The sequence below is a fragment of the Myxocyprinus asiaticus genome, chromosome 37, assembly GCF_019703515.2.
Source record: "Myxocyprinus asiaticus isolate MX2 ecotype Aquarium Trade chromosome 37, UBuf_Myxa_2, whole genome shotgun sequence".
Taxonomy (NCBI): domain Eukaryota; kingdom Metazoa; phylum Chordata; class Actinopteri; order Cypriniformes; family Catostomidae; genus Myxocyprinus; species Myxocyprinus asiaticus.
This window is the reverse complement of record NC_059380.1, coordinates 34,101,924-34,126,938: the sequence shown is the minus strand read 5'-3', so window position 1 is coordinate 34,126,938 and position 25,015 is coordinate 34,101,924. Positions and strand designations below refer to the sequence as shown.

The window sequence follows — 25,015 nt, the reverse complement described above, 5'->3', positions numbered from 1 at the left end:
TTTTTTGGAATATCTCTTGCAGGACATTGGAGTGATTGGGTCTTTTGTTGCACTCATGTATTGGCCGAATGGGCCAGCTTACTGAACATTCGTTACAGAACTGAACTTTTTTTTATTTTTTTATTTTATTTTTTATTTTTTGCTGGTTCCTTTAGCGGCTGGATCTTGTTCTGTGGAGAAACAAACCTTCGGGACAGTTATGTGGATGAATCTACATGTTTTTGGGTTTATTCTGCTTATTAGCTGGAGTTTGTTTTATAGAAACTGTAGTTCTGTAGTTATTATTGTTTTATGCTGTGTAATTCTGCTTCACAAAATTTTTATAGAAACACTGGACTTGAGCAATCCGATAGCTAAGTTGTCAAGGGGACTCTTGTAGGCGTACGCGGACTATTTGAGTTTAGAGGGATGGACGCCGGTTGGTGCTGTCGTGCGCGGGGGGAAGTTTGGGGATTGTCTCTCTCCACGTAGAATGTGAATGGGCTGGGGTACCCCATAAAAAGAAGGAAGGTTATTTCTTTTCATAAACGTAAGAAATATGATATAGTGTTTCTTTAAGAAATGCATCTTTCCCTGCAGGAAGCTGAAAAATTTATATAAGTCCCTCATTTCATCTGTTGTTGATTGTTCATCTGATTACTCATTTGGAAACATCTTAGTCTCAGATCACGCCCTGGTGAGTTTAGAGGTGCTGCCACATACAGAGAAAAAGAAATCATATAGTTGGCACTTTAATATATCCCTTTTGCAAAATCCTGAATTTCAGAAATGTTAAAGGCCGAAATTAATGTTTATATGGAGACCAACTGGTCCTCAGTATCCTCTGTGGGCATGGCTTGGGAGGCACTTAAGGCAGTTCTTAGGGGTTGGATCATACAGTATGCATCATTCACCAAAAAATCCAAAGCACGAGAACTCGTGGAGTTGAAAGAGAATATTAAAAGTGCCGAGGCAGAGCCGAAGCACCGAATGTCATCTGATGGCCTCAGAGAATTGACCCGATTGAAATATAGATATAATACTATTTTGTCGCAGAAAGTGGAGTTTTGGTTATTCAGGGCAAGACAGTCATACTTTGAGTCGGGGGACAAAGCAGGGAAGCTTTTGGCTAGATATATAAAGCAGAGAGAGTCTTTTCTACCATTCCCTCAGTGAAATCTGCTGGTGCTGAAATTTTTACCTCAGCCATTGATATTAATAATGCCTTTAAAGAATTCTATCTTGATCTTTATAGTTCCATGTCTTTGTCTACTGATGAAGATATTAGAAACTTTGTGGAACCATTAGATCTTCCTAAACTGAAGACTGAGCAAAAAAACGCACTTGATTCTGAGATAACCTTGGAGGAGCTTGACGAGGTAATTAAGTCCCTACCTACTGGCAAGGCTCCAGGGCCAGATGGTTTTGCCGCAGAATTTTTTAGATCCTATGCTACAGAACCGGCTCCACTTTTGTTAGAAGTTAATACTGAATCATTAAAGAAGGAAAGCTTCCTCCAACCATGACACAAGCCCGGATCAGTCTGATTCTTAAAAAGGACAAAGATCCAAGTGAGTGTAAAAGTTACTGTCCAATCTCCTTGATCCAACTAGATGTAAAAATGTTATCAAAAATTTTGGCTAACCGATTAAGTAAGGTCATGACATCTCTTATACATATAGATAAGGTGGGGTTTATTCAGGGCCGCAGCTCTTCTGATAACATCAGGCATCTCATCAATATCATGTGATCAGTAGCGAATGATCAGTCTCCGGTCGCTGCCATTTCACTTGACGCCAAAAAGGCGTTTGATATGGTAGAATGGGATTATCTTTTTAAGATTTTGGAAATGTACAGATTCGGGAGTACATTTATTGGTTGGATTAAGTTACTTTATAAACACCCTATAGCAGCGGCACAAACAAATGGATTAATTTCAGATTATTTTACTCTGAATAGGGGCACTCGGCAGGGTTGCCCTCTTTCCCCATTATTGTTCTGTCTTGCCCTGGAACCATTAGCAGCCACGATAAGAAAAGAGGATGATTTTCCAGGGGTGATTGCGGGAGGTGTGGCACATACACTTCTGCTTTACACAGATGATATTTTATTATTTGTCTCTGACCCCACTAGATCTATGCCTTGCCTCCACAGAATTATTAATTCCTTTTCCAAGTTCTCAGGATACAAAGTCAATTGGTCTAAATCTGAAGCTTTGGCTTTGACAGCGTACTGTCCAGTAACGGCCTTCCAGCCGGGCGCCTTCCAGTGGCCCAAACAGGGTATTTGTAATTGGGAATTTTATTCCCAGCAAATTTGTCTGATTTAGTCAGAGTTAATACTGATCCCTTAATCAAAAGGTTTTCGAATGATGTGGACAGGTGGGCTTCATTACACTTATCGATGATTGGGAAGGTTAATGTAATTAAAATGAATTGTATTCCAAAATTCAACTACCTGTTATATTCTCTCCCTATAGATGTCCCCCTCTCTTATTTCAAACAATTTGATAGCATAGCGAAGTCCTTCATTTGGAATGGTAAGCGTGCCAGGTTAAATTTCAATAAGTTACATAGGCTGATTGACAATGGTGAGTTAGGCCTACCCAAGATTTAGTTTTATTATTATGCATTCGGTCTCAGACATTTGGCTCATTGGTCGCTTCCACCTGAGAGAGCCCTTCCCTGGTTTTGTATTGAAAAGGAAGCTCTTGCCCCTATCTCGCTTCTGCATAGCCTTTCGATCAAATTAATTGGAGAAGTTAAATCACACCGTTATTTTGCATTTACACTCGATATGGACAAAAGTGTCCAGAGTGTTTAATTCGGATATTTATTTAACATAGCCTCGAGTATATGGCAGAACCCTAAACTATGCATTAATAAGTCCCCTTTCAGTTAGTCAGATTGGATTGTGAGGGGGGTTAATTCACTCGGTGACCTATATGAGAGTGGAGTATTAAGGACTTTTGAAAATTTGGTTCAAAATTTTGGGATTCCCAGATCTCAATTTTATAAGTATTTACAGCTGCGCCACCTACTCTGCACTGTTTTTGGGAGTGGCACGCACCCCCCTAGTGCGGCAGATACTCTGGGAGTGGTAATTACTGCTTTTGGAAAAGGTCATGAGGCATCAGGGTATTACTCCCTGCTAATTCAGAGTCTGGGGGACAGAGCTTTAAATTCCCTCAAAAGATTATGGGAGGAAGATTTAAATTTGTTTTTGGAGAAGGGAGTGTGGGCTAGGATTCTTAAAAACGTCAAGTCTGCATCTAGAGATGTGTAGGGCTTTACTGGTTGTTTAGATCAGTGTTACTATCAGAAAAAATTAATAATTATTTCTGTAGTTATTAATTAATATTTGAATTAATCAATTGAATCTAACTCATTAAAACCTCATATGGGGCTCCAGTAAATGTAGTGTGCTATGTTTAGGAGCAAGTTTGGTTATTAACAAAAATTAATAATTATCAAAGATAGTTATTAATTATTAAAATCAATAGAACATTGATGAGAATCAGTGTTAGCTTTTTTAAATCCTTTAAATCAACAATTATCAAAGATAATTGTTAATTGTTAACATCGATGAAACATTAATTAAAATTAACACTAGCTTATTGATCATTCAAATTCAGTCATCAAAGATAATTATCAATTATCAAAAATCAATAGAATATTAATAAGGATTAACATTGACAGGGCACCACCCTGAAATCAGGGACTAATAACCAAATAGTAAAACAGTCTCAATATTAGATTGTTTTCTTAGGAAAATCGACATCCAAAGAATATCGATTTTCCGGAAAAAAAACAATGAAGGAAGGTTTGAATCCGAGCACTGATATCCCGTCAGCATGACACAGGCGTGTGCAAAACAAACCAAAACACTTCTCTTTGTAATATAAACAAAGTTTATTTATGCAGTAATATCAATTAATATTTAATACAATGCAGTCAATAAACTTCCGACTTACAACTACAAACTAAAACAGTGATATGATTAGATATGGAAATAAAAATAATCCTATAACACATAAGGTGTGTGTGTGACAGTGTGTGTGTGTGTGTGTAAGGAGGGACGTGCACAAAATGGCGGACGTGACTCTCATGGAGAGTATGTCACGTGAGACTTCCGGCCAGGGAATATGACCACGAATGGGGGCGGAGAGAAACCAGTCAATGGCGACTGGCGTCTACCAGTTACCGCGTGTATTCGCTTGTACGATAGCTTAGGGACAAAGCTGGGCTTTAGCATTTAAGCTATCTACGAGCCAAAATGTGTGCCAGAATGTTTGTGAGGGGTCGCATGCCTGCGTGTGTGTGTGTGTGTGTGTTTGTGGTTAGTATGAGAGAGAGAGAAGTGACAGCCCTAAAGCCGATTTCGCGATCGTGGGAGAGAAAGCAGCTGTTAGTTCATCGCTCAGAGATACGGTGGACGGCTCGTAAACAGTCCCACGTACTTTGACTATTTAATGGATGAACTCAGTTTACCTGTCTCGCCCGCGATGGCGAAATTGCACAACAGTCCAATTTGGTTGGACCACAATACAGCAAAACGAAATCGTGATAATTAATACCCTGAGTATTAATAATGAGCTGACATGGCGGTCCGTAAACTGTACAAGCAAAAACCTTGAAACACAAGAATAGCACACTATAATATTCTATCTCTGCCCAGACGTAAACCTCTTACTTGAATCGCATGAGGACACAGGTAGAATGTGTTTTCCTCCGTCCTTTAACTCTGACCCGGTTCCTTGAGGCTCGGGTGATGACGGGAGGCCGTTTCCTCGCTCTGTCGGCAGGCGGTACAGCTGTTGATTCTCGGCGGGCTGGCAGAGAACTCCGAAATGTTGACTTGATTGAAGATGGAAGAAAAATCTTTAATCTCTTCACTTCTGTAGGCAAACGGATGAAGATGCGAATTGCTCGGCGGTCTCCTTCGGATCCGTTAGAGTGTTCGGTTGAACACAGAGTAATCTCAACTCGTCCAGCGAGATGGAGATTGTATGGCCACAGTTTCAAGTCGGACGTTACTTCCTTGTGCCACGAGGTTGCACCTGAGAGCAGCGAAAAGCTGCGTCCACACGCTGCAAACAAAGTTGCTGGAAGCAAATCCCGAAAGCATTTCAGAGGTATTTCAACTCCTGATGATGTCATGTTTGAGGTACGTTCTGTTGTGTGCCTCATCCAATAGGAGTTGAGAGTTCGATCCTTTAGTGAGCAAGGCTTCATGGGATTTGTAGTCTTTTTTGGACTCCCTTTGTTGATTTTGGCACGATTTTTATCAGTATAATTTACGACTTGGAATGTGGGGGCTTGAGTTAGGTTTTTATGACTGTGTTAGGCCTGCCTTTGTCTTCTATCTGAATACATGAGGCCCAACAGATGCAAGGGTGCGCCTTATGCAATTTAAGATTCTACATAGATTTTATTGGACCCCTTCTAAATTGTATAGGCTTGGTCTTAAGGACACACCCACCTGCTGGCGATGCCATTTAAAAGATGGAGACAACACCCATGTTTTTTGGGGGTGTCATAAGATACAGGAGTTCTGGATGAGGGTCCAGAATTTTATGGCCGACGTATTGGATACTCAGATCTCCTTTTGCCCCAGGCTCTGTATTTTGGGTGACGGGGTGGTCATTGATGTAGGAGATAAGTACATGAAAAATTGGATCCTGGCTGGTGTTATGGTGGGCAGACAGATTATGTTTATTGGATGGAAGTCAGTTGGAGCCCTCTCGTTTCATGAGTGGTGCGAGGAGATGGGCAGGGTGGCAGCTTGGGAAGAGTTGTCATAAAGAAGGCTAGGCAACATGGATATGTTCATCAGGAGGTGGGGCAGCTATTTGGCCTTTTTGGAGGGCTCTCGGGGAGGGGCAGTGGAGGGAGACGTGTTGTTTTAAAAGTGTATGTTGTAGCCATTTTGTTTTTGAACATATACTTTTTTAAATGTATTTCTAAATATTTTCTTCTGTTTTATTGTTTGTTTGTGTGTCTTTGTCAATTGTATTTGATTGGGTGGTGGGGTGGGGTGGTTAATGTTCAGGAGGAAGGGTTGTAAATAATATAATGTGATTCTAAATATTCTGTTATTTTTTTGTATATATATGTTATATGGAATCAATAAAAACTTTTAATCACAAAAAAAAAAAAATATATATATATATATATATATCATGTGGCCAGTGGCGAATGATCAGACTCCGGTCACTGCCATCTCACTTGACGCTGAAAAGGTGTTCGATATGGTAGAATGGGATTATCTTTTTAAGATTTTGGAAATATACGGGTTCGGGAAAACCTTTATTGGATGGATTAAGTTACTTTATAGACACCCGGTAGCAGCAGTGCAAACAAATGGATATATTTCAGATTATTTTACTCTGGACAGGGGCACCCGGCAGGGTTGTCCTCTTTCCCCCTTACTGTCTTGCCCTGGAACCATTAGCAGCTGCAATAAGAAAGGAGAATATTTTTCCAGGGGTAGTGGCGGGAGGTATGGCACATAAGCTTTTGCTTTACGCAAATGATATTTTATTATTTGGTACTCCCTGTTATCTCGCATTTGCACTCGGTATGGACAAAATTGTCCAGAGTGTTTAATTCGGACATTTATTTAAATGTTGCCTCAAGCATATGGTTGAACCCTAAATTATGTATTAATAAGTCCCCTTTCTGCTGGTCAGACTGGATTGTGGGGGGGTTACTACACTCGTTGACCTAAATGAGAATGGAGTATTGAGATCTTTTGAAAATTTGGTTCAACATTTTGGGATTCCCAGATCTCAATTCTATAGGTATTTACAGCTGCGCCACCTGCTCTACATTGTTTTTGGGAGTAGCATACACCCCCCTAAAGCAGCAGATACTCTGGGGGAGGTGATTACTGCTGTTGTAAAAGGTCATGAGGCATCAGTGTATTACTCCCTGCTAATTCAGAGTCTGGGGGACTGAACTTCAACTTCTCTCAAGAGATTATGGGAGAAAAATTTAAACTTGGTATTGGAGGAGGGAGTGTGAGATAGGATTCTAAAAAACGTCAAGTCTGCATCTAGAGATGCAAGGGTTCGCCTTATGCAATTCAAGATTTTAAATAGATTCTATTGGACCCCCTCTAGATTGTATAGGCTTGGTCTTAAAGACACACCCACCTGCTGGCAATGTCAGTCAGATGATGGAGACACAACCCATGTTTTTTGGGGGTGTGTTAAGATCCAAGAGTTTTGGTTGAAGGTTCAGAGTGTCATATGTGACGTTTTGGGCACTCAAATTTAGTTTTGCCCAAGACTCTGTATTCTGGGCAATGGGGCAGTCATAAATTTGAAGGACATACACATAAAAAATTGGGTCCTGACCAGTATTATGATTAGCAGGCAGATTATTTTAAGGGGATGGAAGTCAGATGGGGCTCCCTCATTTCCGGAGTGGTGTGCGAAGATGGGGAGGGTGGCGGCTTTTGAGGAGATGATGAGCAGAGGGCTGGGGGTTCGAGATTTGTTTGCTAGCAAGTGGGGCAGGTATTTGGTATTTTTGGGGGACCCTCGAGGAGGGGCTGTGTTTTTTTTTTTGTGTGTGTGTATTCGATTTTGTGACCACAGGAGCGTTCGATGGGGGTCGGGGTCGGGGTGGGGTTGGTGATTGGGGAGGGGGAGGGGTAATAGTGGGGGTTAAATGTTGTCTCAATGTATATATTTGTATTTTTTCTTTCTTATATGTGTCAATAAAAAAATGTTAATTGAAAGAAAAAAAAAAATCCACTTGTTGTGGACAAGCGTTAATGTCGAGCACTGTGAGCCATCAAAGAAAGGAAGTAAAAGTGGTTACCTGTGTTGAACTTGCTCCTCAGATGCTGAAAATAGTTACGATGTCAGAGCCGCTGGTAATAACGTTGATGTTAGATAATTGTTTCCAGTGCGTGTGTGAGCATGCACACGTATGGGGGTGGGGGGGTAGGGACTTTCCCTGACTCAGTGCCGGTCCTACCGCATTTTGCACTCTCCAGTACCCGCCCCCCCCCCCACACACACACACACACATCCCTTAGAGAGCTATGTATTACTTTTTACATAAAAAAGTACAAATTAACACATAATATACCCTAATGTGTATAAACCAAAACTAGCAAAACATTAATTATAACAATGTTGGGAAGAAATATGCAAGTGCATGTTATGGCTTCTTAAGCACCATAAATGGGTATCCCTATATGTAGGAATAACTTTAATGTAAAGTGTTGTAAACCAAGTCAAGTGGTCAAAGGTGTTAAAAAAGGCACACTGCACTAAATATCTATGCACACTGTACAATATATTTCACAGCAGGCACATTTATAGGCTTTCATCATTACTGGGGAGTCTGGGGCCCATCAAGTACACAATCTATTGTACTATAATGTTGTAGGGGGGTTTAAAATTATTTATTTTATTTATTCATTTTGCTAAAACAGCACCAAAGCATTCATTTCTGGTGATTTTAGGAGCATCATTTCAACATTTTCTTTAGTAGCCTATATATGTTGTGTAGCACTAATGAATAGACTAAAAACATATTGCCACCTTTACACATTACACAGCACAAGATGAAGTTTATCAAAGTTACCTTTCTAAAAGCCTGCTGTGGCAGTATCATGGTACAGTGATGGTACAATATGGTAAAACCTTGGTATTTTTATTATATACAGTAGACCTATATCATGGTATTTATATAGAAGGCTACTCCAAAGAACATGTCCAAAAAACATGGTGTTGGTTTGGTTTTGGTACTTTTAAGCGCTTTCATGTAATGTAAGTATTTTGATACACTTTTATTTAGAAAGTATCTTTACCTGCAGTAGACAGTCGTTCACAGACTGCACTCGCACATGATCTTCATCACTGACAAATGATTGAATGCAGCTGCAGGTTTTGTTTCATTGAATTGTAAGTAAATATTCACTTTATTCAGCGTTGTTGTCTTCTAAAGCATCCCGTAACTGTTTTACTGCGTGACAAAGAACTTCAAATGATTCAGCCCGCACGTTAGACGAATTCATTGAAAAGAACTGACTCAAAAGACTGATTAACATCGGGCATCAGTTCGATTCACGAGCCCTGCTGAGTTTATGGCCGTGTTCACAATGGCATACTATCCATACTACTCTCACAGTTTTTTTTGGTAAACACTGGTATAAGAGAAACAGTAAGAGTAGTATGGTAGTAAGGCATTTAGTACATGGTCCATTTGTTCTGTGGGGGGCGCCACAACACATCATCGGAACACACAGGGCGCATTTTGTTTGACACAGATTGAACACATTCTTATTGGCTCAGTAGATCGTTGCCCCCCCAAGCGATGCCGCCTTAGGCGCCCGCCTTGTCACCTAATGGGTTGACCTGATACTTTGCTGAAGCAATGGCGCAAAACACAACGTTAGAGATCTTTTATTTTATTATGAGAAGTGTATTTTATTATGAGAAGTGTAAAAAAGTTCATCGCAAAGGCTATTAATCAGCCATCGGTGAGCATGTCACACTAAATGGTGTAAGATTGCCGATTTTGCCCTACAATGACAGAAATCCTTTTAGATTCCCAAAATTTGTTTCAGATGGCAGAATCATGGCCAAAATAGTACAGTGTGCTGTTAGGGTACAGTGGGGCTAAAAGGCTCCTTTAATTTGTTTTCTCCCAAAACACTAAATAGCATCAAAAACTACCACAGAACATTCCTAAGCACCTGTTTGACACTATGAACTGCAAAATTGTCCTCTTTCATGAGATCATTGCGTGTAATGTCTAAAGTTTGATTTTGAGGCAATTTGATCGAATTTTTTTTTTTAGCCCCTTTTCTCCCAATTTGGAATGTACAATTCCCACTGCTTAGTAGGTCCTCATGGTGGTGCGGTTACTCAGCTCAATCCGGGTGGTGGAGGACAAGTCTCAGTTGCCTCTGCTTCTAAGACAGTAAATCCGAGCATTTTATCATGTGGCTCATTGTGCATGACACCGCGGAGACTCCGCATGTGGAGGCTCGTGCTACTCTCCACGATCCTCACACAACTAACCATGCGCCCCATTGAGAGCAAGAACCACTAATCGCGACCACGAGGAGGATACCCCATGTGACTCTACCCTCCCTAGCAACCGGGCCAATTTGGTTGCTTAGAAGACCTGGCTGGAGTCACTCAGCACACCCTGTAATATAACTCACGGCTCCAGGGGTGGTAGTCAGCGTCAATACTCGCTGATCTACCGAGGCCCCCATTTGATCTAATATTTAATATTTTTTTTAAATGTTGTAAATTTATGTATCCAATGAAAATCCCTGAAATTAATACATTTATTTTGAGACAAAATACTTATTTGTCATTTTCAATTTTGTTTAATGTGATTCTATCTAGTGATCACCAATTTTCTAACACTAAGATCGGCCGATACCGATAACGATTTGTTTTTAAAGTGCCCTTAGCCACACTTTTGCAAGTTATATTCTGCAGTTATGTTTATGCCCCACACAGTAAAATTACATTAATTGTGAATTGCTAATATTTATTTGTTTTGAAACAGTTATGAATAGTTCTACTGTCAATATCAAAGGACGCTGTAACATACTGGCAACCAGTAAAAACCATGAAAGCATCACACACAGCAGAGATACGTTCAAAAATAAGAAAGTTGTCTGTTACTAGCTCCAAAACTGCTCCTGTGAGGAATCATTAGTATTTATGATTTGTTTACCGTCTTTGGCATTTTGTTGCAATACAAATCACTAATTATTAAGGAAATACATGAAGACGTGGTGCCGTTATTTAAGGTTAAACAGTTATATCTGTTATTAGTGGCATTGCGACCAACATCAGTCTGATTTAAATTGGGATCCTCAATTAAATTGGGAATAGTGCTGAGATGAGTGACTGATGAGATATTGAGAGCACTTGGAGAGCGTGCATGTTTGATTGATTCCGAGAACACTCATGTTGAATGGGGAGAAGCTAATAGCGCTCATGAATGCTCAAACAGTCTCTATCGCTCCACACACCATCTGATTGTCATGACTCACGTTACATCACATATACTCAGATTTGTTTATGCATGTTTATTTGTTGTTTAATTTGTTTTCATGCCTGTTTGCAGTCTCTTTATTCTCTCCATGCTCACAGTGCAGCGGTCAGAATAACTACCGTATTGACTCACTGCTCAGATGTGAAAGTGAAACTAACAGGCACCACATGTGACTTTCAGATGTAAAAGTGAAAATGAAAGTGGAGATTTAGAATAAAATAAGGACTTAAATTTGTATCTGTTTCTCACCCACACCTATAATATTGCTTCTGAATATATGGATTTAACCACTGGAGTCTTATGGATTACTTCTATGTTTCCTTTATGTGATTTTTGGTGCTACAAAGGTCTGATCACCATTCACTTGCATTGTATGGACCTATAGAGCTGAGATATTCTTCTAAAAATCTTTGTTTGTGTTCTGCTGAAGAAAGTCATAAATATCTGGGATGGCATGTGGGTGAGTAAATGATGAGAGAATTTTTGGGTGAACTATCCCTTTAAGACTGCACGAGTCTATGCCTGAGGTTAGAAGCCACAGGCAGTAAGTGATTCTCAGCCACAAGCAAATGAACCATAAAAAATTAATGGCAAAAATATCGGCAGAAATAATATAATATTAATAATATTTAGATTTTCCCGGTTATAGGGCAATAATATATCGGCTGCCGATATATCATGCATCCCTAATTTTTTTCCTATTAAGTGAAGAAATGCATGAAGAAATATTCATTATTAAATAATGATGCCTCATTTAGAATGTAATACATGTAACATGTGCATATGTTGACGTATTCAACCTTGTCGTGAAGTATTACCAATCATGAAATCATTAACCTAAAAATGAAAATTTGGTCATCATTTACTCATCCTCATGTTTGTTCCAAACCTGTATGACTTTCTGGGCCCTATTTTAAGAGCGCTATACCTTAAGCACAGTGCTATGGGATACATTATATGCGTTAAGTCAGTGGGCATTGCGCTAAGTCTAGGTGCAAGTGGGTAGACTGAATTATGTCAGTTCAGTTCAATGTGACATTTTATGTAAGAATGGTTTGACAGAACGATTTACATAAAAATTGGTTCTGCTCGTGTTTCATGAATAAGGCCCATGGATGTTCAGTCTTTACCAATAACACAAGCTTTGGAATAAATGCTACCTTGTGAGTAGGTGGAGCTTGGTGCAGTGGCTGCGGTGGAGAACCGGTTTTCTTTGGCCCTCAGTGTGGTCACATTCTTCTGTGGCTGGAAAAGGATGATGTGGATCTTGGGGGCAAAGAGGCAGCCAAGCACCACAGAGCCACTTAAACTGACAGAGATGCACATGGTAGTGGTCTGCACCTATACAGGAACGAATCAATTTTAACATGTTCAGACAACTGATGATAACAAGTAATAACAGTGTAATGCAACAAGTCTCATAACAGCCTGTTACCGTATTCAATTTCTTACACCCTATGATGATTTTCATCATGTGACTCCTACAGTCAACAGTTTGGACATAGTTAACTGAATTTGTTTCACATGATAGTAAAAACCTTTCAAAGTCTTATGCTTAAATGTAGTTTTGTAGACAAAAATAAATTGTGCCAAGGTTAAGTATGAATTTCTTACCAAAACTACATTTTTAATTCAGTTTGTTTTTAATGGATAGGTTGGATCAGGTGAAGGAAAAGCAGTCAAAAGGTGTCCAGCATATATGGGAACAGGGGCGATTTATTAAACAGGCTTACACGGGCTGAAGCCCAGAGGCCCACAACTCCCAGGATGGGCCCCATTCGCAGTGTCTGTCACCCTATTCTCTCCCCCATTAACATTGACCAGAGACGCGTGCATCTAAACATGTTCATTGGGAGACACCAATATCCAGAGTGTCCAGAACTGTAATCTAGACAAAGGGTAATATCGTTTTTTATTTAACATTTTTGGGTCACCTCATAATTCCCATACTTCCATTTGTGTTATTTCATAGTTTTGATCAATAGCTACTGATCAAAGAACAGGCAGAAAAATAATGTCTTAATGTTGCTATATATCATATCCGTCATTTGACCTGGAGTTTGTTGCGATACATTGTACAATATCAAAAGACAATGATATCGTAACCAATGATTAAATAAAGAATATATACTGTTTTAAAACATACATATTGGTATCAGAGACTATTTAGCAGAGACAGGCCACTTCTATTCAAATTAATGGGAGAAATTAGAACGTCCAACCAAGAAGCTCTAGCGCCCAACGGTCAACGGTTGTAGAAAGGAAGTCCCGCTTTACAGGTAAAAGAGACAATCACCTTTTAGATACAAACATTGCCTATCGATCATCTCGAGAATGCTCATGCACTTTAGCTATACAAGCCGGGAATAAAAACCATTGTTGTTTTAGTGCCTCTAGTGTTCATTTCGCCAGGAAATTGCTCCGATACATACAAGCCACGTAAAAATCATTTTGAAAAAATGTAGGTACAGTATAGTAACAAGATTCTACGAGACCATGTTGTATTTTTCTTTTTTTCTCACTGCTTCCCAAAAAAAAAAGCAGCTAAAAAAAAAAAAAAAAAAAAAATACCAATTTTTACTCGGGTGGACAAATAAATCTTTTAAATCTATTTCCTAACACTTAACTTTCAGATTTGGTCCTATCTCCCCTCCATACAAAGTTTAACTGGCTACTGATCCTGATCCATGCTGGTATAATTCTTTCTGGATGAAGTGTGATTGTGTTGGAAAATTGTTTGCTGTAGCAGTGCGGGAATTGCCTCTCTCTCTCAGCCTAGGGACGTTCTTGATGACAGTGTTTACTGTGTCACTAACAGAGCTCTGACATCTCTTGCCCCACAGTGATGCAAGTCTCCTGATAAAATGTGACAAGCAGCCCTCATCCCTCAGAAAGTGTTTTTATATTGACTAGACAATCACATTGCTTTGCTATATGTTTGTGCTGGCACATTGAGTTTGTCTGTTTAAAAAAACCAGGGGACAACACTAAAAGTAATATTATGTTTGGTGTTGTGACTTGCAGAAAACTTCCCCAAGTCAGTCTTGAGTTTTATGAGGAGAAAGTTACTCTGCGGACTTGGAGAGAAGTATAAGCATGTTTGTAGACTGTCACTGTCTGCTGACATTTATTTGTAATTAGCATTAGCGTTATCTCCTTACACAAACATGAGCAAGGATGTTTTACTGATTAAGTGAAGTTAATATCACTTTTTTCTGTTTTGCCTTTTGTACATTTCACAAGACAACAGTAGATGTTCAGTATGTGTTCACATTAAGGTGTAGAGGTTTGTGAGGTAGCTATCTCCTCTGTAGCATAAGAGTCACATTAAAGATAGACTTGTGTAAAGGGTTGTAAACCAAGAAATGGTTCTTATTCAGAACCAAATGACTTTCATGACTTTCATTCTGTTAATGTTTCTCGAATGTAACTTCTTCTGCTGATGTGGATGGAGACAGTGCTAAAATAAAATATTCTGACAGTGTTTCCTGCGCTACCATTCAGTGGCACTGCAACACAACTACTAAATCTGCAGTGCGAAACACACAGCGCAACCAGTGTGGTCTGATTCCTGAATTAACTAATGACTTTTATGAGTCAGTTGTTTTGAATCTACTGTGCGAAATATGTAGCACACCCAGCGCTACCCCATTCACGAACAAATGACACTTATGAGTTTGTTCTATTGAATCTACATTGAAAAACATATAGTGCTTCCTACTGAAATAATTTTATCTGCCAATTCTATTTAGTCATTAAAACCGAACAAGTACAACTTAGAATTAAACAAAAACTGGTACTGTTTAATGTGTATTTAAGAGTAATGACTGGATGGTTGTTGATATGTGTATGTGTAGTTAAAGATACACATTTTGCATTTTGTTGTAATGAATGGTATTTTATAATAATTAATAGCTAGCATTTTTGGTAAAAATGTCCTTTTGCAAGAATTTGTTCTGTATATAAAATCTAATAATTTGGCAACAGGCTGCTGAGGGCAGTAAATCCAATAAGAATTGCATTTCTTATGAATTTCCAAATATTTCTTCCTCAAAAGTATTAAAAGCATAATTAAGGAATTGAAATCGTTGAATTGCTGAATCTGAACCGGAATTGGTAAAGTCCTGATGATTTCTATCCCTGCTTCAGTAGCTAGACTTTCGACTATCGGCATAAAATCTGGTCCATTTTGCAGCTAATTCAAGCCTAGAACTGAACAATAAATATTGTTTGACCAACATGGAAATTGTACAGTAACCAACTACAATTAGATTTGTTTTTATATGCTGTTTGGCTTATCTGAAATAGAAGATAACACTATAATAGACTGGCATGTACCTTATAAACACAACTTTGTTTCTAAGGAGACTGGTAAAAACCTGTGCCCAATTATTTACAGAAGTTGTGCAAAGCCATTATATTAGGGCTTGCCAGATCGAGAAAGTATGTGCCATAAGTTAAAAGTAATGAGTAGTGATTAATTCAATTCTGTCTAAAACTGGATGAAAACTATGGATGTATCAAACTATGAATCCTACTTACCCTGTAGTCACTAGCAGTGACGTAGAAGATGGGCTGGAAAGCCAACCAGATAATGCAGGTGGTGTACATGGTGAAGCCAATGAACTTGGCCTCATTGAAGTTCTCCGGACACTTCCTTGTCTTGAAGGCATAGAAGGTGCAGAGTATGATGAGGATGCAGTTGTAGGTGAGGGACACCAGCATGCTAGAGTCCAGACTGTTGCATTTCAGAGTCACCACATCTCGTCTATCTGGGCCCACCTCTTTCCTCACCCCCGGTGCCTCTACCAGAAGCCAGACGAGGGCAACCATTAGCTGCGCTGAGATCAGCATGGCACAGATTGCCACCTGAGAGGCAGGGCTAATGAAGCGTGGTCGCTGGGCACTGTCCCGTGCCCCACCAAATATCCGGGCAATCCTATTCGTCTTTGTCAGCAAAGCCGAGTAGCAAACAGCAAAGGATGTCCCGAGGCCAAGACGACGCAGGGCGCACACAAATGAAGAGGGTTTAGCGATGTAAATGAAGGTCATGGCATAACACAGGAGCACGCCAAATAGCAGGATGTACGAAAGTTCTCGACCGCTTGCTTTCACCACCGGAGTGTCATTATTGTGGAAGAAAAGCCCAGCCACAGCAAGCGTGCAAAGCATTCCCAGACAAGCAATGGTGACTGGTCCCACTGCCCATGCATCTGACCAGTGGATATACTCCTCGGGAAGCTCATAGCAGCCAGTCAGGTTGGCAAGAGGCCATTCTCCAAAGCCACAGTCCACACAGGTAAATTCATCTAAGAGATATTGGTGAGGCTGGCATGGGATGCAAATCCAACAGCACACGTCTCCAGGTTGCATGCTTTTAGCTTCATTGGGTTGACATGGGTCACTGCACTGGGATGTAGGTACGGCTTCACCACACCAGGGTACCAGACTGGTATTGAGCACTAAGCTTTGTGCCCAGTAGCCCACCTTCCTGTAGACAAAGTTGTTCTCCTCTTGGCGATAGTGAAATATGTTATAGCGACCCAAGCTGTCACCCAATGAGGTGAACCGCACCACGTTCTCAGTGTCGGCAGGTCTGAAAGGGGCTGAAAATGTCAAAATAAGATGTCTTGTTGAAATATAACTAGACTTAAAACTTTTCTAGCTATACAATTTCTAGCGGCTTAACTAGAAGCCATTGAGTGCACCTATGACATTAGTTGTAAAGTGACAAAGTTACCAAAAATGAACGATCCCTTTTTATTTAGTAATTCAACTCAATTCAAAAGCTTCATTATCAAGTATTGAGAGATTTCTTTCTGTAAAATTAGCATTCATATTTAAATGTGACAACTATAAAAACACCATTATGTTTAATTCATACTATAACAGCATATTGTTTAAGCCCTGACTAACTCTGAATAGTCTGTCTGAGATTGCATTCTGTTGGAGACCAGTTAGAGCTCTTAACTTGATAAAGAATGTTTCACATTTATAAATGTAATTATATCTAATACATTTAGTGGAAAAATACAACCTGATCTGAGTTGGAATGTGGCAAATGAGATTTTGATGCATAAAGACTCCCAATTTATAGGTTAAATATAATTTTAGGTAGATAACTGAAGATTTCTTCTTCATTGGACTGAAGGACATGTACTATTGCAAGACTCTGTGCTAGTGCAAGAAATGGGACCTTAAAGTTCATTAAAAAATGTAAACTTCTGTCATCGTTCCAATAGTGACTGAAGTTAACAAACTGCCCAACATCTCCTTTTGTGTTCTACAGAAGTAAAATATGAGGGTGAGTAAATGATTACAGAATTAAAATTTTTGGGTGAACTATCACTTTAATCTAAAATAAAAGGCAACGTGAAAGATCTCAGGTGCTTGAAAATTGTACTTACCATCGAATTTAGTCTTGAGTATAAACTCACGATAGAACCTCTTCCCATTCCCTGGCTTCATGGCGCTGCATGCTTTTGTGGTGTTGGGGCACACAGCTTGCCGCATGTTGTGCAGGGCGTAGGCCATGGCGTAGACTGCATTCACCACAAACATGATTTTTGATTCCTGTTTAAACGACCCGTTCCGCAGGCTATTACTGGCACAGCCGTGTTCATGTAGGTGGCAGCTGAATCTATGCTCCCAGAATTCCCTAAACCATGGGTTACGGGTGTTCAGCTCAGGTGTGAGCTTAGTAAAATAGTCCTCAAACTCCCGTATGGAGTATGAGGCCAGTTCAATGGTAAAGGCCCCATTGGCGGCTTTCTCGCTTCCATGTACAACGCTCTCTTGCGCCCCCCAGCCGTCACTGGCCACCCAAATGAAAGTAGCGTTCATCCGGGCCGCGGCGGCAAGCAGCTCCCTAGCATCCTCGCTTTTGGTGAAGAGGATCACGACTTTGGCATTGGCTTTTTGCTGAAGTGACCGGATGACATTTTCGTAATTCCCTCGGTTTACCGAGCGGCTGACTTTGACTGAAGTTGCAATGCAGATTTGGCGCACTCGGGCCTCTTGTTGGAAGGCATCAATACCAGTTTCTCCGTAGTCACCTTCTGAGGCTACAGTGGAAACGTAGGTCCAGTTGAAGTAGCGTATGATCTCAGCAATGGCTTTGGCCTGATAAAAGTCTGGTGGGACAGTTCGGGCGAAATAATCATAACGGGATTTGTCGCTAAGCTTGGCACTAGTAGAAGCGTAGCTAATTTGGGGGATCTGGAATAGTCTAAGTAGGTTTGCCACCTGCACAGAAAGATATAAAAAATAATTGGTCGTAAAGCAGTAAAACCCTTGAAAAATACCATTTGCAACAGTGCACAAAGTAAATTAAACACCTGGCATGAAACAAAGGTTTATAAGAAATGCCAAAATTATAAAGCATATAAAATTAGACACTTCATCTTAGCAGCTTGCTTTTGTTGTACGGACTCCATTCAGCTTCAGAATTTATACCATGAATTGAGAGAACCTAAATTCCCCCAATATGATCACATGGGAAATCGACAAGTTGCCAGTACCCTGACATTGACCCCTTTCTGCTGAGTTACAAGCACCATCTCCCATCAGACATTTTTGTATCAGTTCAAACATGTTCACCTTTTCCTGTGGTTTAGAAAGCAGCCTTTAGAAACATGGGTTCTGGTCCCATAGAAACCAGGAAGTAACTGCATTTCGGAGGTTGCAGTACGGTTTCGCTCTACAATTAAGTTTTTACTTCATTGATGGTTAGTTTCAGGGTTGGTGTTTGGGTTAGGATGTTTGGTCAATAAAATATGCATTCATGTTGACTGTATACATAATTTACAACTAAAAACAACCCTCTTTACAACTCGCTGTTGGCACCACTTTGTGGACATTTTACCCAGAAATTGGAGCACACATGTGCCCATATGTTCAACAACACTTTGGCTACTGAGGACAGTGATTCAAATTTCGGTTAGCACATACAGATTTCAGCTTTCAACCTACTGTTGCCGAATTCATAATGAGATCAGTCTGGTTCCCCAATGAGACAGTAATGTACAGATACCCTTAGCAAACTTGGTAAGGCCGAGACATCATACAATATATATATATATATATATATATATATATATATATATTGCCTATATGTGAGAGGAAAAGACACAGATTTTACCCCTATCCTGCCTGAAATCTTGTATTGTTGATAAACTAGGTTTTTTATGTTTTCCATTTTCTTTTCTTGCTCTTACTGCCTGAATTTTGGTGATGAAAACCTGAGAAGCCCCTCATGCTGCAAATTATGGTGATAAAGTCCTCAGGAACTTATGAGTAATGACTGAAACTTAGTTGATATCCCTAAATTTTGTTGATATCTCTTCTGAAACTTCAGCCAAGACTCTTGTGAGAAATCTGAAAAGTATGAGACTTTAAGTAAACATCTCCAATTAGTCTCATTGCTGCTGAGGAGAAACAGTTGAGATATTAAAGAGATCACATGTGTGATTTTTCTTTTCTGTGGGCATTGTAAAAAGACATTTATTTGCAAATGCTAATTAAATGACCAGGGATGTGTAAAATCAGTGCATATAATACATATGGTATATTTAGTACAAGGTTTTGCCTGCGCATGGAAAAAACAGAGGTCACAAGACTGTTTTAGACCAATATTTTGGGTAGCATGACTGAAAAATAATCACTCAATGGCTTTAACAAAATTATTTGTTCATAGTGGTTGGGTTTAGTTCTGAACTGATGGACAGTAGAGCTGAAGTGTGGTGCAGTCACATGTCAGTTTCTGACAGGCACGTTTAAAGAGCTCAGTGCATTCACGCCTGAGGGAGAGCAGACTCACTGCTAAGAGGTGAAACAGAGTAAATCTGATTCATTTAGACAAGTACCATTCTCATCAGAGACACAACACTGGTTCAGCATCTGCACCTCTGCTAAATTTGATATTGTTGGGGCAAAACTGTAATCAAAAGTGAGAAAATCTGTGAAGAGTGGAAATAAATTAAATAATCATTCATTGTTACAATGTAAAAAAAAAAAAACCCCCCCCCCCCCCCACTTTCTCAAGTAACCAAAATAGGTGTTTCATGTGGAAAGATCTGAAATTAATTGGGCTAATTGTTGTCAAAAATATAATTTAACATGACAAATGGTTTACTTAACAATTTAGTATTTTAAAGGGGTCATGACATGAAGAATACAATTTTTCTTGATCTTTTAACATAAATCACTGTACTATAAAAACATACTGTAAGTTTAAGAACTCAAAACTTCCTTCTCACTGCAAAAAGAGCATTTGTTGAAATCAAGCTGCCAAAACGACTCGTTGCCTACTTCCTCCTCATTGTGATGTCACACTGTGGTAGACATTTGCATCTGATCGCCTCTATAACACATTAATGCCCACTTTAACTTTAATCACTTCTGTAGTCCTGCTCAATAGCGGTGAGCAGTGAGATGGCAAGGAGAGAGCAGATCAGTTAAGAGCAGAGAGCCAATCGTAACAGTGGGCGTTTACTGTCAAGTCTTAAAGGAGAAGCAGCACCAAAACCGAGCGTTTCTGACAGAGAGTCAGAATGAGGGTGGAAAAATATCATGGTTTACAAATACATTATTTATTTATTTGTGAAAGGAAAAAAAAATAAAAAAGGATAAAAGAAAACTGTACTACTATTATAAGTGAACCTCAAGGAACATGTTAAAATAATAAAAAAAGCATGTCATGACCCCTTTAACATAAAAAATGACACACTTCAGCTTTAAGTTACACCAATGAAATTAATTTTATGAAAAAGGTAAAGTAGAAATAGCAACTTAAGGTTTAAATTGCACAGTTTGTTTCACTTGTTTCAGTGTTAGCTTTATTGTTATTGAGATATCCATTTGTTTCTTACCCTAACATTGAAATTGGCTAACAAGATCACACACCATCGATTAGAAAATTAGAGTAACTGGTCTAAAGCAAAAAACAGGATTTAAATGAGCTGTTAATAAGTGTGGGCTGTCTAGAAAATTTGATGCGTTCGTCAACACTTCTAAGGCATCACTGGCTACCGCTTTTTACTTTTAGCTCTTGAGCAGATGTTGATATTCCAGTTGCCTATAAACACATTCATTTTTTTTTTCAGATGGCAAAGCCTACAGGAAGCCGAACCTATCAGAATGCCACTGAAACATTTGACAGGGACCACCTGAGCTGACACTAATGTGGGTATTGCTGCCCTAAAGAGCACCCAGGCAACGTAACATGGAAATTTAGACCTCGATGCATTTCCCATTTTAATAGCAAAACATACAGGGAGGTTTTTAAGCAAATCACTGAGTTAAGTTCGAACAAACCCCTAAGCCTAAGCTTTAAACATTGGTGTCTAACTTGTGCCACGTTTGTGCTATGGACATGAATAATAACTCAAAATGACCTAGCATGACAGAACACCTTAGCAACTGCAGAGCAACATGTAAAAAAAACAAAAAAAAAAAACATTCATAACACTTTAGCAAACGCAAAGCAATGCCTTGGCAACCACCATCGTAGCAGTGAGTTTTGCACAGGCAAGCACTACTCACATTTTCTTCAGTCCACAGTTTAGTTCCTGACATTTAATTCTTGGTTCTATCAGAGGTTAATCCAGTCTTTGGTAAATCTTCTCTTATTTACAACAGTGAAAGAATGGTCTAACACAAAACTGTTTCCATTCTAGAAGTTGAATAAATGTTCTAGCAGCTCTGAATGAATGAATGATTATTTGACCCTGTACTAAATGAGAGCTGCAAACCCAAATGAATGGTGAAACAGGGTCAAGTGGTCCTCTTTGGCTGCCCAACTTGTTTTCAAGCTTTTCCCACCCTCCGTCAAACATAAAAACACCATCTGTTTTTTCCCAGGACACTTTTACCAAGCTCTACAGAGCCAAGCACTTTTTTACTCTACGATAAGAGCTGGAGACTTTCAAATTACAATTCAGACAGAATAGATAGTAGGACAGACAGCCAGACTGCCAGCCAGATAGACTGATCGATTGATAGTCTATCTGGACGCCACATGCAGTTACAACCTATTAACATTTTCTGTGTCTCAGACCACAGCAGAGCTCTCAATATGAGTGTCCTTGACACACACACACACGCACACACACACACACACACACACACACTGAAAACAGTGCATTGTTATAAAGAACGCTTAAAGGAACAGTCATCCCCAAAATCAAAATTCTGTCAGTGCTTCCTCACCCTCATGCTGTTCCAATCCCTTAAGACTTTCTGTCCTCCGTCAAAAACACAAAAGATATCAGAATGTTAGCTTCACTCACCATTTATTTTTATAGCATCTTTTTTTTTTTCCATACAATCAAAGTAAATGGTGACTGAGACTGTTATTCTGCCTAGCATCTCATTTTGAGTTCTTTTGTGTTTTGTAACGATATGAGAGTGAGTAAATAATGACAGAATTTTCATTTTTGGGTGAATAATCCCTTCAACTAATAGTGACTTTTCCGATGACACTTGGCAAACAACTTCTTCACCTTAAAAGACTCAGAAGCATAAAATGGTCTGACAATTATCCACAAAGCACCTAAGGAGACCACTTTGTCACACATATTTATGCATGTTATTATTATTTATAATTCTGTACTCACACACGTCCATTTTGTGCTGGAGGAATAAGATAATATATTCCGTCATCTTGTGGGGGAAAGAAAATGCAATAGAGATGAGAGGAGCATGGGGATTATTGATTTGTTGCCATTATCAAAGGCATCCCTCAATATGTGCCAAACTTTCCAAATGTCTCACATACACACATACTGACACACAAACATTGCAACAAATTGCTCTGCCTCTTTAATTAGCAGAATAATCTGACAGGAAAACATTCTTTTCAGATGGTAAGTGCACCGCTTAAAAAACGCCCATAGAAATTAAATATCACACATGAGTTCTATTTAATATTGCAACTGTTTCTTGTAGAGATCAATCAGATTAGATAGTGAGCAATGGACACATTTGCTTAAAGGATTAGTTCACCCAAAAATTAAAATTCTCCTATCATTTACTCAACCCCATGCCATCCCAGATGTGTATGACTTTCTTTCTTCAGCAGAACACAAACAAAGATTTTAAGAAAAATGTCTTAGCTCAGTATGTCCATACAATGCAAGTGAATGGTGATCCACTTTAACTTTCACTTTCAGATGTGAAAGTGAAACTATAAAGGCACCACATGTGACTTTCAGATGTAAAAGTGAAAGTGGAGATTCAGAGTAAAAAAAGGACTTACATTTTGCTAATTTTATTTATTTTCGCTGAAGATTTGGATTTAACCACATGAATCTTATGGATTCACTATTCACTTGTATTGTCTGGACAATATTGCAAATGATAACAATGTCAAGTTTTTGTGTAAACTATCTGTTTTGCTTTTCAGAGAAAAAGACACCAGTAATCTGTAGAGCTTCAGAAGAGATCTCAGCAATGTCTCAAACTGTGCTCAGATTTGCCAAGATATCAAAGTTTGTGACTGAAAGTCCGAGATTTCAATATTTCTCATTAAATTCTTCCAAAACCAAATTATCTTGGCAATACTTTCCATGTTATTTCATTAGTCTTACTGTATGTCAAAATTTATTTTTATTTATCCTAAGGAATGTTAGGAGAAACATCTGAGATGTGATCCTTAAATGAAACAACTGAGAACTGCATTAAGTCTCCTGAGCTATGAAAGAGCTGAAAAATGCATTTCACTCCCAAGCATGAATGCATGCAATGCAACAGTGACAGTAAAAGAATGATCGTTTAATACCAAAATAATGTAACATAGAATGGGCCACACTTTTCAAGATGTTTGCTCATAATGTTGTGCATTATAAACATGAATTTAATGATTAAATAATTAAGTGTGGATTATATAAAAAAAGTGAGTTGTGAAGCCATGACGATATTGTTTTTCCCTCTCTGGAGACCTGTCACTCACAAAATAAGCGGGATAGTCTGCCAATCTCATTACTGCCACCTACTCAAGCACTGGATATAGCTCTGCCTTCTGCAACCATTACCCACACATACACACACATTAAGCTTTATACCATCAACCAATGAATAGTAATATGTCAGGCCAGAATGTGTCTCACAATCCAGATGGCAATGGGTGAAAAACAGGTGTGGGAAAAACCACGTGGACATGTGCTGCCATGTGTGTTATTTCCTTTATATTCATGTTCAGTCATGTCATGCTTGTTTGGGTCATCTGCCAACAGCATCTAGGCTGTGTAAAAGACTCAAAGGTTTGAGTGTTATATTGTGTATATCAGTGTATTAATTTCTTACTAAATTATAAAGCATAATTACATTTTTTTTTTTTTTTTTTTTGAATACTAATTTACTGGCAAATTTTTATTTTATTTGATTCTGGCATTAAAATGGTGGGATTTACTTTACACTTAAAGGCATCAAATCATACTTTTATATATTATTTATTTATTCCCCTGTTGTCCACTAATGTTCAGAGAAAGTTAGTAGTAAATTGTTTTTGTGCCAGAATAATTACATTTTTAGCCATAGTTTCTCAGACCCTTAAGATTCTGATATAATTCAAGTGAGTGTGACGTCATTTTGAACAAAATCTGGTCAAAACGAAGGTGTTTTTTTGGAGTTCATAAGACAGCTCACCACTGTGAACTCATATACCATATTACTGTATGCTAAACACATTCACACTGCCATTGGTCCACGTTATCACTGGGTGTGAGGCCAACAGCTAAATCCCAGCCTGATCTCATAAAACATTTACGTGACCATGGCAACATTTTTGTAAACCAAAATTATGTGCTGAATTACATGTTTGGCTACAGTTTCCTAGTGAAATATCCAACAGGGGGTGCCAAAAACAAGTGAAATTATGTTGTAATCAGAGATTTGAAAGGTGACTTTAGATGGATGTTTTAATGAGTAAAATGAACTTTTCTAACCTAAAACTTTAGCCAAAACCTAATCAAAAGTGTTCTACAAGATAAATGAGA

General features: G+C 39.0%; 1 protein-coding gene across 5 annotated transcripts in view; it reads right to left on the bottom strand.

Moving 5' to 3' along the window:
• The window catches only part of LOC127428310 (metabotropic glutamate receptor 2-like), a 63,271-nt gene that overhangs the window by 11,137 nt on the left and 27,119 nt on the right, over window positions 1–25,015 (bottom strand). For 4 of the 5 annotated variants that reach the window (XM_051676601.1, XM_051676605.1, XM_051676602.1 and 1 more), the window contains 3 exons: window positions 17,429–18,266; window positions 15,564–16,627; window positions 12,182–12,362 (listed from right to left, as the gene is read on the bottom strand). In XM_051676601.1, the coding sequence (XP_051532561.1) occupies window positions 12,182–12,362; window positions 15,564–16,627; window positions 17,429–18,266 (2,083 nt within the window). Of the gene's footprint in view, window positions 1–12,181; window positions 12,363–15,563; window positions 16,628–17,428; window positions 18,267–21,563; window positions 21,773–25,015 lie in introns of those variants that run through there. The other variant, XM_051676606.1, reaches the window with a different exon arrangement.